Source organism: Phycomyces blakesleeanus (assembly GCF_001638985.1).
Source record: "Phycomyces blakesleeanus NRRL 1555(-) unplaced genomic scaffold PHYBLscaffold_39, whole genome shotgun sequence".
In the NCBI taxonomy this organism is placed as follows: domain Eukaryota; kingdom Fungi; phylum Mucoromycota; class Mucoromycetes; order Mucorales; family Phycomycetaceae; genus Phycomyces; species Phycomyces blakesleeanus.
The window spans coordinates 118,330-131,151 of NW_017265169.1; the positions used below are offsets into that span (position 1 = coordinate 118,330).

General features: G+C 35.0%; 5 protein-coding genes across 5 annotated transcripts; 3 read left to right on the forward strand and 2 right to left on the reverse strand.

The window, feature by feature from the left end:
• Positions 1-77: 77 nt before the first annotated feature.
• PHYBLDRAFT_6932 (hypothetical protein) lies at positions 78-875 on the reverse strand (the record flags this gene model as incomplete). The annotated part of the gene is made up of 4 exons (XM_018442077.1): positions 78-290; positions 407-496; positions 578-655; positions 798-875. Coding segments are annotated over 4 exons (459 nt in total), but the record flags the coding sequence as incomplete, so codon positions are not given.
• A 1,239-nt stretch (positions 876-2,114) lies between these two features.
• Positions 2,115-3,027, forward strand: PHYBLDRAFT_69870 (hypothetical protein; the record flags this gene model as incomplete). The annotated part of the gene is made up of 6 exons (XM_018442176.1): positions 2,115-2,208; positions 2,286-2,357; positions 2,409-2,442; positions 2,578-2,617; positions 2,695-2,721; positions 2,842-3,027. 6 exons carry the CDS (start codon positions 2,115-2,117, stop codon positions 3,025-3,027), a joined length of 453 nt encoding a protein of 150 aa, XP_018284068.1.
• Positions 3,028-4,778: 1,751 nt separating this feature from the next.
• On the forward strand, positions 4,779-6,113 carry PHYBLDRAFT_175553 (hypothetical protein; the record flags this gene model as incomplete). The annotated part of the gene is made up of 2 exons (XM_018437518.1): positions 4,779-4,942; positions 5,138-6,113. 2 exons carry the CDS (start codon positions 4,779-4,781, stop codon positions 6,111-6,113), a joined length of 1,140 nt encoding a protein of 379 aa, XP_018284069.1.
• Positions 6,114-6,832: 719 nt separating this feature from the next.
• Positions 6,833-9,134, reverse strand: PHYBLDRAFT_119590 (hypothetical protein; the record flags this gene model as incomplete). Its single annotated transcript, XM_018428693.1, has 5 exons — positions 6,833-7,647; positions 7,763-7,876; positions 7,948-8,061; positions 8,107-8,176; positions 8,793-9,134. The coding sequence occupies 5 exons, from the start codon at positions 9,132-9,134 to the stop codon at positions 6,833-6,835; spliced, it is 1,455 nt and encodes a 484-aa protein (XP_018284070.1).
• A 693-nt stretch (positions 9,135-9,827) lies between these two features.
• On the forward strand, positions 9,828-11,204 carry PHYBLDRAFT_152838 (hypothetical protein; the record flags this gene model as incomplete). Its single annotated transcript, XM_018433009.1, has 5 exons — positions 9,828-9,887; positions 10,020-10,284; positions 10,410-10,536; positions 10,697-10,997; positions 11,121-11,204. The coding sequence occupies 5 exons, from the start codon at positions 9,828-9,830 to the stop codon at positions 11,202-11,204; spliced, it is 837 nt and encodes a 278-aa protein (XP_018284071.1).
• Between the last annotated feature and the right edge of the window lie 1,618 nt (positions 11,205-12,822).

Sequence of the window (12,822 nt, forward strand, 5' to 3'; positions counted from 1 at the left end):
AACATAAGTAAATTCCCTTGTTGCTTTTTTTTTTATAAATAAAATATATCTGCTTACAGTTCCGTGTGGTGGCGGAAATAATAGAACCCGATGATTTTGTTGGTCGAGCGTTGATAACATATATAATAAAATCCTGCAAAACTAGCTCCATCAATGGTATGAACACGATGGTCTGGCACAAGGAATTGTTCCTTCCATCGCATATAAACAAAATCCTTATTGGTTGGATCATAGACAAAACCGTCTCTATTGAATATCTCGAGGTATGGTTTAAATGAGTCAAATCGTTCCTAAAACAAACGGACAAAATATATAGATATTAGTCAATCGACCCAAATGATCCATATTTTCATCTCTTTCTCTTTCCCCCCCTTTTTTTTGGCTTATTTTATGTACACTATTTTACCCAATGCCGACGATCAATAATCTGCTGTGTCTGCCATTTACGGGTAAGGAACGAGTGTTTTGGACCGATGATTTCTCCTTCGAAATAAGTCTACAAGACATTTAAAAAGAAACATATTGCTTGGTGAACTTCTTATTTACATATGTACATATATAAACCAAACAAACTCACAGTCAGTTCAGGGAATTCTGTTGTGAGTCCTTTAATGTTTAGATATCCACTCAGCATGCTTTCATTAAGGTCAACACGCTAGAATAAAATAGAATAACAGACAATTCGTTTATATAAGAAAGTATTATTATTATTATTTTTAAAAAAATATATATAAGTTAATGAATAAAATGTATTATGTATTATGTATATGTATTTTTTTTTCTTGTGTGACACTCACTTGGATATCAACTACTACTTCATAACTACTACTTCCGCACGTCTGGAGTCCCTTGAACTGGGACCCGGCATAGAGTGCACCCAGACGAGAGTTCTGGATACGTTTCTCAGACAGATCAACCCAGACGTCTTCGTCAGTGCGAGAATTCAACAAGGGAATCCGTCGTCGTCGTTTGGACTTGTCATGCCAAATGTGTTGGTCGTCTTGGTGGAATACAACAGCCTGGCGCTTTGGGTGCTTTGGATGTGCACAGGGCTGATTGTCCTGACAAGAAGGACACTTGATGTTTCTGTCCTGATCAAGAGTTGTAGATGGGATGGGCATTAGGAATAAAATAAAACAAAAATAATTCAAAAAAAATAATAATAAAAATTATATAAATAAATATTATATATATATATATATTATTTCTGGTTGTGTGTGAGTTAGTGTGAGCAGTGTGTGTGTGTGTGTGTGTGTGTAGTGTGCAAATCTATAATATTGTTAAATCACCGACAGATTATATATAAAATAAAATAAAAAGATTAAACAAAGAACATATGGCCCACATAATCACCACACATAATCACCACACACAATCATCACACTACTCATTGGACACACACTACACTCACCACGCTAAAGCTATACACACACACACACACACACATATGCACACACACTCTATCTTTCTTTAATTCTTTTTTTTTTCTTCTTTCGTTGTCACGCGACCATGTTGTGTCATCCTTGGTGGCTTACAACTTTGCCCACGCTTTTTTTTCCCTTTAATCATAAAAATAATAATAATGTACATAACAACCAATCACTTGTCATTATTATATATGTATATATACTCTCTTTCTTTAAAAACATACACTAGTATTTTTATAGCATATATATATATATATACGATATCAAAAAAAAATCAGACAAGTGCGCAAGCAACCAAGCAATACAAATTCTTAATCTCAAACGCACAAACCACCCCCACTCTAAACAACTCTGTATAAAACTGGACTTTAAATATTTAAGAAAGAAATTTTAAAATATGTATATATATATATAGTATAGTATAATATAATTTATAATATAAATTAATATTACCATTACGTGTGTAGTGTGTCCAATATGTGGAGTATATGTAAAGTGTGTATAATGTACATAGTGTGTAGAGTATACGTAGTGCATTAATCACCTACATCATATATCTCATAACTACTACAACAATTAACAGACCAAAAAAGAATATAGTCACGAATTTTTTTTTTTTTCATGTTATTTTCTTAAAATTTTAATTTTAAGTAATAATAATAAACATCATATATACTCATTTATACAATGAATCCCTTTGCAAATGAGCCTAATGAAGTAAATCTTCAGGCACTTTATGATGCAATGTGGTATTATGTCGAACAACAAGTAATTGAAGAAGGTAATTTATATATATTTGATATATAAATTATCCGTAAGAATAACAATTAATTATATACATGTATATTAAAACAATAGCAAGTAGCCTTGGTCAAACAGTAACTCCAGAGTTCATTGCCTCTCTAACTGAAGTTGTCTGTAGACAAGCAGGTAAGCGTGCCAATATCCAAAAAGAAAAATATTAATCTAAACACAATTTAGAATCAATGGCACTAGATCTTGAAGCATTTGCAAAGTAAAACAAACAAAAAAGTGGTTATAGTATATACATGTGTGTGTGTGTGTGTGTGCTTGTACTTAAAGTAGAATAATAAAATCCAGGCACTTACAAATACACACGCACGCATTGATTTCTGCCTGTATAATCTAGACACGCCAAACGTAATACAATATCAATGGATGATGTCAAGGTAAGAAATATTATTTCAATACAGAATATGCATCCATATAATAGTTTTAATTAATATATATATATATATTCTTTTAGTTGTGTGCTCGTCGTAATCCTGGTCTTGTAAGTATATATACACACACGCACAAAAAAGGATTGTTCCTAAATAGAAATCCCTCAAAGAAAATCAAAAAAATTATAGTTTGGTACTCAAATTTTTCTTCTCTTTCTTTTTTTTATTAGAGTGAACTTGTGACTGAGATAGCAGATGATCTTACGGTTCAACCAAAGAATAAGAGACGTGGGGATGAAATAACAATAGGAGGGGAAGAGGATGATGACGGTGATGATGATGGTGATGATGATGAAGAGGAAGAGGAAGGGGATGACGATGAAGAAGGAGAAGAACCAGAATACGACTACCGATAAGCAGAAGACTAGAGATATGTAGACCAACTTTGGAAATATAAAGAGGTATTTTCTCTTACATTTATAAATATAAAGCACATATATATATATATATATATACATATATTCTCTCATGCTGTATGTATATACAAATACAAATATAAAATTTAATAAATAATGTGATTATCAGGCAATTTGAATGAATAGATCCTTTCTTATTAATTTTTTTTTCTTATATTTTAAAATAAATTGGTGAGGACAGATTAAAAGATTCAAAAAAAAAATATAATAAAAAAAAGTTCAGAATGATATTAGCCAATAAGATTAGTTTATGGCTGTTCGGATTATCCATATTTAAGAGTGTTGATTGGCTAAAATGTAAGATGATCCAAAATCCCATAGCCCGTATTTGCTGAAAAATAACATTTCATGGATCAAAAGCTAACATTCTATTGGCCAAATCTAAATTACAATCACGTATATCTCCTACGATACCGGAGTTATAAATCCTAACATTTCCTACAGTGTTGATACCAAAAAGTAATTAAGCGGAGAAGCTGGGCAAGATAAACTAAATATATATATATATATATAAAAGAAAATAAAAGAAAATAAAAAAGAATATTAAAGATATAGAGTATATCATAATATAATATAGTGTAGTCAGTTGTATGTAGTATGTACTGCAAAATATGTACCGGAAAGTATGTACTGGAAAGTATGTAGTATGTAGTATGTAACTGGTATTTTTATTTTTTATTTTTATACCATCTATATAATAGGTATATACAGAGTGTCTTTAAATGGTAATCAAAGAATACAGAAATCTCGTTCCCCGGTAATTAACAGAAAAGCACAATAATGATGATAATGATAATAATAATAGTAATAATGATAATGCTAATGCTAATTCTAATGATAATGATAATTATTTATGTATTTTTATATATGCAAGATGCTAGACTAGCTTTATACTTGATACTGACCCATCATTTACATTGTTAATTGTAAAAGATACTTTATTTTCTTTGTTCATTATCTTCACATTTTTTCTCTCGCTCTCTTTTCTTTCTCTCCCCTGCCCACCCCCTCTCCTTCCCTCCTTTCCCTTGAGATTCTTCCCAAAATTTTCACAAGCACGTTCTCTCCTTTGCCAATAAATAAATGAAATAAATGAATAAATTATTATTATTATTTTTATTTATATATATATATATTAATAATCCCAGAATTTCTTTTTTAAAAAAACAAGCTTAATAATCTGTTGCCATGTCGACACAACCACGTATGTTTATATATATATATATCATTATATTGTATTGTATTTTAGTCATTTCTTTTTCGCTCTTTTCTCTATTATTTACGGTCAATTCTAATTAGCTACCAATGTTAAATTCATTCCAAACCATTTAGACTGTCACGCATGGATCTAAATTGGCCTTTCACACTGGTGTCGTACAGACCGAAGTCGAGATGTTCTTCGTTTTCCAACGTTTCTGTCCCTCGTTCAATCGAAGGTCTTGCCTTTTAAAAATATAATACTAGTAATAGTAACAATAATAAGAATAAAAGAAAACGACCAACGATTACCCGAGTCTTTTTTTTTTTTTTATATATATTTTATATTTTATTTCCAATTCATTATTTCATTATCTTAATACTTATTATTACCTAATATTTTATTTTATTTTATTTTAACTTCTTCTTATTCTTACTCTGCTTCTACTTTTCTTCCTTTCTTTCCTCCTTTTGATCCCAATGCAATCACCCTAATGCTCACTATCTCGTACTTTTATTTTTTGCTCATTGTGACTGGTGTCTGTGCTGAACAGGCGACTAACTGGATTAGCGTCAATTGCACATGGCCTTGTTCAGACAATAAAGAGTGCATTGTAACAAACAAAGCAATCGAATGTCAACAAGTACACAATTCACAGTAAGTAAAAGATAAAAATACAATAAACCGAGATCAAATTTTATTTTAATAAATAAAAATAAAATAAATATGTATCTATGTATATATATTATTTAAATTTTATTTATACATATTTTAAATGTATATACTTATCAAATATAAAATAAAAAATTAAAAAAAAAAAAAACCATAATACTTATATATTACGCATATTAGGTGGGTTCTTTCCAATCCTGAATCATCGCCTGTATTTCGTGGAGAAACGGCTCGGCTCAACCAACCATGCGTTGTACTTCCAACCCCACCTTTAGTTCCTACTACCACAGACACCTCATCATCATCTTCAACCGTCATTCTCTGGCCACCAAACGATGTCTCAAACCCAACGGATGCATACCTCAGTGACTGTGACAATAGCACCTACTGTGCACTCGAGTCTGATATGTGTATCCCGCGCCTTCTCCAAAACAGTGTCTGTGTATCCACCAACCAGTGCATCGCTGGCTTGATCTGCACTTCGAATGATGGAACCAAGACAATCTGCTCGAAACCAAAACATTCCTCACACGATTCGGATTCCAAAACAAAGATCGGCTATATTGTCGCAATCGTTCTCGGGATCCTCATCTTATTGATCTTACTCGGTATAATGTGGTACAGACGACGAAGACAGCGCCGAATGGACACCACAAAACCTTCTTTGGTTGCCTTGGAGACTCTTCCAGTAGCAGGAGCACCAGGAGTTCAATCTCAATTTCAACCTTCTTCTTATCCACATTCATCACCACATTCGCCACACTCCTCATATCCTCATCCCACCAACGCCAGCGCCGGAACTGGGACCACAATCATCAACTCTACGAACTCTGCCTTTACTTTTATTCCTACTTCGACCTCAATGCATGCTCATCATCCTCATCATACTCTTATTCATAATCATACTCCTGATGCTAATGCTAATACAACTCCTAATGTTAATGCTACTAGTACTAGTACTGTTATTATTGGTTCCACGGCTAACCATAATGATAGTAATAATGACAATAGTCATAATCTTCCAATATACCCCGATTCATCCACCCCTTCAATGCAGCAGCAGCAACTCCAACGTCAGCTCCAGCTCCAGCATCACTATAATCAGCCAGAGGCCGATAACAAGAACACTGTACCTCCTCCTCCTTATGTTCCTTAATCTGATCCATTTCAATCAGATTTGTATTGTAATTTGTTGTAAATAAATAAGAAAAAAAAAAGATCTGTCTTCTCCTACACATAAACATGTGTATAATACTCACGCATTTACGTACGCCTGTACGCACAACCACATCAAATGTGCGTGTATGGTGTTGTAATGTATTGTAATAAGAATAAGAAAATAGGGAGAAGGAGAGGGAGTGATAAAAAGTATTTATGAGGGTATAAGATGTGTATAAGCTTGTAAACTTGTTAGCTTTTAAGTTAATGTATGTATGTATGTATATATGCGTATAAGTATGTGTATGTGTATGAGTATATGTAGGTGTAATTGGTGCAATGTGTATGTGTATGTGTATGTGTGAGTATATATCAAGAAAGTCGGCTGAATTGAACTGTAAGTTCATCACACACTCCAGACGATGTGACTTCACGCCAATTACCATCCTCTTCTTCCTCTTCTTGTTCTTCTTGCTCTTCCTGGGATACCAATGATTCAGAAAATGGCCAATTGGTCTGCTGTGTAAATGGCTCATGGCCAGACCATGGAGGGGTTGATGGCAAAAACAGTGGTGCTTGAGAATGCGACACACTTTTGGATCGTCGGCGGGTAATTGAATTGGTGAGATGAGTAAACGAAGATGACATTTTGTTAAAGGTATTCCGGAGACGCGCCTAATGTGTGATCGATACATAAGATTTTTTAAAAATCACTTTTTAAAAGCAAAAGAATAAAAGAAATATATATATATATATATATATATGTGTGTGTGTGTGTGTATGCATGTATGTACATATGTATTTAGATTGTCGTTGTTGTCGTTGTTGTTTTCTTTGGCTGTTTAATAAAATATATGATAGAAAAGAGTTTGTTACCATGATGGTGACGGCTTGGTTAACATCATCATCAGTTACTTCAACCGTCTTGTATTGTCTCGGATCCGCTTCTTGCCACCAGATAATGGGATACGCGAGGTCAGAGATGACCCATGGGTGAACCTTAACTTGGTCTAAAGTCATGCGTGCGTCTGGATTTTTTGTCAGTAGACCAAGCAAGAGATCTTTACAATCCTGGTCAGCAAAATTGGCAGGAAATGTGAGTGGCTGGACTGGAATAGCGTCAAACAATTCGAACTCTGTGGCAGCCATGAAGGGGCATTTTCCGAACAATAGGCAATATAGAGTGACACCGAGCGCCCAGACATCAATTGCCTTTGTGATCCGTACGTTTGAAAGGTCATCGCCACCGTTTCCATTTCCATTTCCATTGCTGTTGCTGTTACTGATGTTATCTTCACCGTTGTCAGTGTCGCAGGTTGTGCTGCAGAGCTCAGGGGCAAAGAATGCTGGTGTTCCGGCTGTCTCGGCTAACTCGCGATCCATCTGACGGTCAGGCAGGTTTGATAAAGGCTTGCCAGCCAAATGTTGATTAAAATACGAAACGCCAAAATCCGATATCTTGACCACCTGGTCTTCGGTCAGCAGTAGGTTAGCTGGTTTGATATCACGATGAATGATACCTTGGTAGTGCACTTGATTTTGTGTGTGTAGATGTAAAGAGTTTTGTGAATAATGATGGCGATGATAAGTAATAAGTAAGAGAATAAGCATAGATAGATTTGCAATATCTTAAAAGGATAGACTCACAATAGTCAAGACCACTCACAACGTCTCTAAAAATACTTTTTACACGCTCGATAGACAACCTCGGGCCGTCTTCGTCTTTCCAGATAAGTTCTCCTCCCTTCATATTCTCGAGCACTTTAAAGGTTGATAATAAGGTCATTTGATTAGAATTCAACTAGCCTTTTGTTTTAGCAGCTTTTAATTACCCATGTATATCTTGCGACTTGCTGGGTCATCCATAACCTCCAATAAGCGCACCACATGAGGATGAACGCATTTCTTGAGGATTGCAATCTCTCTTCGGACTTTGTGTTCGCTTTCTTTGTGCAACCTTTTTTCTTGCCCATTGAGCCATCGACTGTCACCTCCTTCCACTGGCCGTAAGCTGTGACCAAGCTGTCGTTTTCGGTTCCGTTTGTCAACAATTTTGATAGCCTTTTTTTGTGATTTTTTTTAAAAGAAATATTTATAATTTACATGTATGTAAAAACGTAAATTCATTCACAAAAAGCACACACACATATATATATATATATACATATACATATACATATAAAAGATACACCAAGACAGATAGACAGCAAGGCAGATAGACAGCAAGGTAGATAAAGAGAGAGAGACAGACAGACACACACATATATATATAAAGAGTAAAGAGAGACACGTATTGATTGATTGTTCAATTGAATTGGTTGAATTGATTGAACTGAATTGAATTGAATTGAATTGAATTGATAATAATACTAGTAAAATTAATTGCCTTGCCACTGTAATAATAATACTCTAATAAGGTAAAATTACTGAAGCCTATTTTTCAATGTACAAAACACTGCTTGTTTCTTTCTTTCTTTATATTTTCCCTCCTACCCCGTACCTCCTCTTCACTTGTTTTCCCCCTCTTTTTCTTCTTCTCCCTCCAACCCTCTCCTTTTTCTTTTTGTATACAATAATTACTATAATACTAATAATAATAATAAAACAAGGATGGTTGTTTTATTCAACCCCCCCCCCTTCTCTCGACACCACCTAATTACTTTCAAAGTCTCCTTACCACACACTCGCCTGTGTTCGTATCCCTGGCCAGCTTGACTTTGCCATGAACACCACGACCGATCTCCTGGAGAATCATGTAATGGTTGATCATCTTGTTGCCTGTGGTCGGATCGTAATCTTTGCTAATCGTGTTTGTTGTCACGACATCCGAGCGGGTCGGTGTACGGGAAAGAGAGAACTTTTGCAGCCGTTGGGAAAACGAACGTCCGACTGTTTCTGGTCTTTTTGATTTGTGAGGGGTGGATCGTGATTTTGCAAGGTTGTCTTCACTTTTCCACAATACCGCACCACCCTGTACACTCTGCCGTCGATGAGAAGTATCGATTGTTGGTGGGCGCATTATTTGGCTTTATATAATTATCTAATATAATCTTCTTTTTTCTTTTCTTTTTATATATACACAATTGTATTAAATGTCTTGCAATAACGAAAAAATGAAAGATCAAGGTTAAAGCGAAAGCTATGGTGAAGGCTGATTAAAAAGTCAAAATTCAAAATGATGATAGTCAAGAAGAGAAAAAAGAAGTAGAAGAAGTAGAAGAAGTAGAAGTAGAGGAGGAAGATTGTAAAGATAAAGAGAGAAAGAGAAGGATGTTTGAAGTTCGTGCTTTTCCTTTTTCTCTCTCTCTCTTTTTTTTTTGTTTAGTCAGTACCTAAATAAGCATCTATTCTCCCTGCTTTCTTCTCCCTCGCCCCCCCCCCCCCCCCCCCCCCCCTTCTATCTCTATTTCTCTCTCTCTCTCTCTCTCTTTCTTCATTTCTTTCTTTCTCTCTTTATCTTTCAATCTTTACCTTTTCTTATTTTTTATTTAATTTTTTTTTTGTAAAATAATAATAAAAATTGAATAAATTCATTTATCTATTCTTCTTCTTCTTCTTCTTCTCTCTCTTCTTACCATTGCCCTTGACCTTAGCATAGTCTTATCCATATCCATATCCATATCCATAGCCTTATTATTACCACTACAATTACAATTACAATTACAATTACAATTACAATTACAATTATCCTTACTCCTACTCTTATCACTTCATGAGACTCATTCTCTTGATTTCGTTTCTCACTGTTGCCAAGGCGTCTATTTCTGTTCTGGTAAGCAAGATTGGTTTTTAATTGAAGAAAATGGAGTCCAATATGACTAATACATACATCTCTATGGATTTTTCTTTTGACTTTGGTGTTGTTGGAAATAATGAACAAAAAATTATTAATTTATATATTTAGAACAGCAACACTACTTGCGCAGACCACAGTGCAGCTTTTGGACCACCCATTCAGGATGAAGGATTGATTGGCTTTCTAATGGAGCCAAGTCATGATCCATTTGGCTGCACACCAACAACCCAACCTACAACTGATTGGGTTGCTCTGTTGCAGAGAGGAGGATGTTCTTTCATTACTAAAGTGAGGGCTATGCAGATTAGTGGAGCGGTTGCTGTGGTTGTGGGAGATCCAGAGAGTTCGACTTGGATTACAATGTACGCACCTGGTAAGTCTTTCTTTCTTTCTTTCTTTTTATTAAAATTCATAATGACTATATATCTATTATATCAATTTTTCTCTCTCTTAACAATCGCACACTTGTTCTTGTCTGACTGAAAAAAAATAAACCAGGTGATACTTCTGATATCAAGATACCTAGTGTGTTTGTATCCAAGCGAGAGTACCGCGCCCTTGTCTATCTCACCCAGCGCGTGAACCCGCTTCTTGTCCGTCTCGAATGGGACGGTTTCATCAGCTGGTAATTGAATTGCTTAATTTCTTTTATGTGGTTTCTGTTTCTACTGCTGGTCTATACAGACTATTAGCATTAGCATTAGAATTAGCATTAGAATTAGCATATTACTATTGTTGTTGGTATTGTTATTTTGGTTGCTTATCAGCAATTATCACAATCACAGGCCAATGCTAGACGTACTGCTTTTGGTTGTATTGTCACCAAGCATAATGATGTTGTTTGTCTACTGTACCTGGAAGATCCGGCGGTTTCAGAAGCAAAAGCAAGACCTTGCACCGGCCCATATTGTGTCTGGTTTGACACTCAGGGTGTTTAGCAAAAGAAAGACTCTAGAGAATGAACCTGAAGACTGCTCTATCTGTCTCGAGGATTATGCTTTGGGCGATGCCTTGCGAGTCTTGCCTTGCCATCATGACTTTCATGCATCGTGCGTTGATGCATGGCTGACTACCCGAAAAAAGTTTGTGAGTAAAAAAATAAAAAATAAAAATATAATCATAATCATAATCATAGTAATTTTATTTGGAGTACTTGAAAATAATTAATATTAGTATTAATGTTTTATTTTTATGCTCTCTTTATTCTAGTGCCCTATCTGTAAACGCGATGTGACAGGTGCGAATACAGATGAGGCTACTCCTCTGCTGATGGAAGCCTCACCTCTGGTATGATCGCGTCTTAAGTCAACAGCGGGTTCTACATTAGATTTGCATTTCATTATTATTATTATTACTATTATTATTTCGTTCTATATTCTTTCGGTTTCAAGCCTTCCGCCCCCTTTCTTTCCAAAACCTACCATATCCCCTCTTACTCCCCCCTATTCTTCCTGACTGGCCTCTCTGCCTGTCTTCCTGCTTGGCTTTGTGTAATTATACACACATACAGACATACACACACACTTTGAATATATATTGCACAAAAAAAAAGATATCTATACAACAGAGTTGAACTCTGCTATAAACACAAACAAAAGGATTATTGTTATTTTAAACCAATCTTGCAGAGAGTGATTTTTTTTTCAAGAAGCTAAGAAAAAATACACACACAATAAAAGTTTGTTTTATTATTTCTTTCAAAAACCAACTGCTTGAAAGCCAAAATAAATATAAAAAAAATAAAATAAGAAGATCTTAAGCCCCCCTCCCTTGTTCTGCCCCCCCTTTATTTATTACTTACTTTATTTTATTAAAGAAGTTTTTGTGTACATAGTTACGCTGAGCTGTCAATAAGAACACCTGCATTATTTATTATAGATCAATCTTTTTTTTTTCTCATGCAAAAATAAATAAATAAAAGTGAGGAGTTTATTATTAATATTATATATGTTACGTTTATTTAAACTACTCGCACTCACATAGTTCACATAATTCACACAATTCACACAATTCACACAATTCACACAATTCACACACTCATTATTGCCTATTTGTTGCTTAGTTACTTGATTCTTTTTTTTTAATATTGTTACTATGGTTACTATTATTAGTCTTTTCACTTCATTTTTTGTTTGTTTTTTTTTTTCACCTCCTTCACTCATCCTTCTTTGCTCTCTTTTTCTTTCTTCTTTATTTGTTTGTAATTTACTGTACCTTAAATAACTCTTTCTTTTCCTTTGCCAAATAAAGGAAGAGAGAGCTATCCGTAGCATGCATGGCAGACAATATCCGCAATTTCCCTTCTTCATATCTCACTCCTTCACCCACATCTACTTCATTACCTCTTCCCAGTCAGCACGCAAAAAGAGAAGATGAAAAGAAAAATGAAAATGAAAACAAAGACACGGAAAAATACACAGCTACAGACAATGGCAAAGATCAAGGTGAAGATGAAGATCTAAAAGATCTAAAAAACCAAAAGGACCAAAAAGACCAAAAAGACCAAAACGATCCAACTGTCAGCCGCAATGTAGAATATGATCCTTCATCACAAAGGCGATCTCGCCGGCATAGCCTGCAGACGTGCATTCAACACGCCGCCCGCCTGATAAAACTACGGTCCGAGCTACGATCACCAATATCTCATACATCTCTTCGATCTTGCAGAACCAGTCTCAGAAAACAACATTGGGATGCCCACAATAGACCAAAAGCGGAGCAAGAAAAGGAAGAGCAAGAGCAAGAGGATCAAGAAGAATTGAGTTCTCAACTTACTCATCTGTCTAGTCTTATTCGCCACAGTTATAGCTACAGCCAATCCCAATCTCGATCTCAAACACCATCTCAATCGCAATCCCCTTCCCCAACTCAATCTCAATCGCAATCTCAATCTCAATACCAACCACCACTC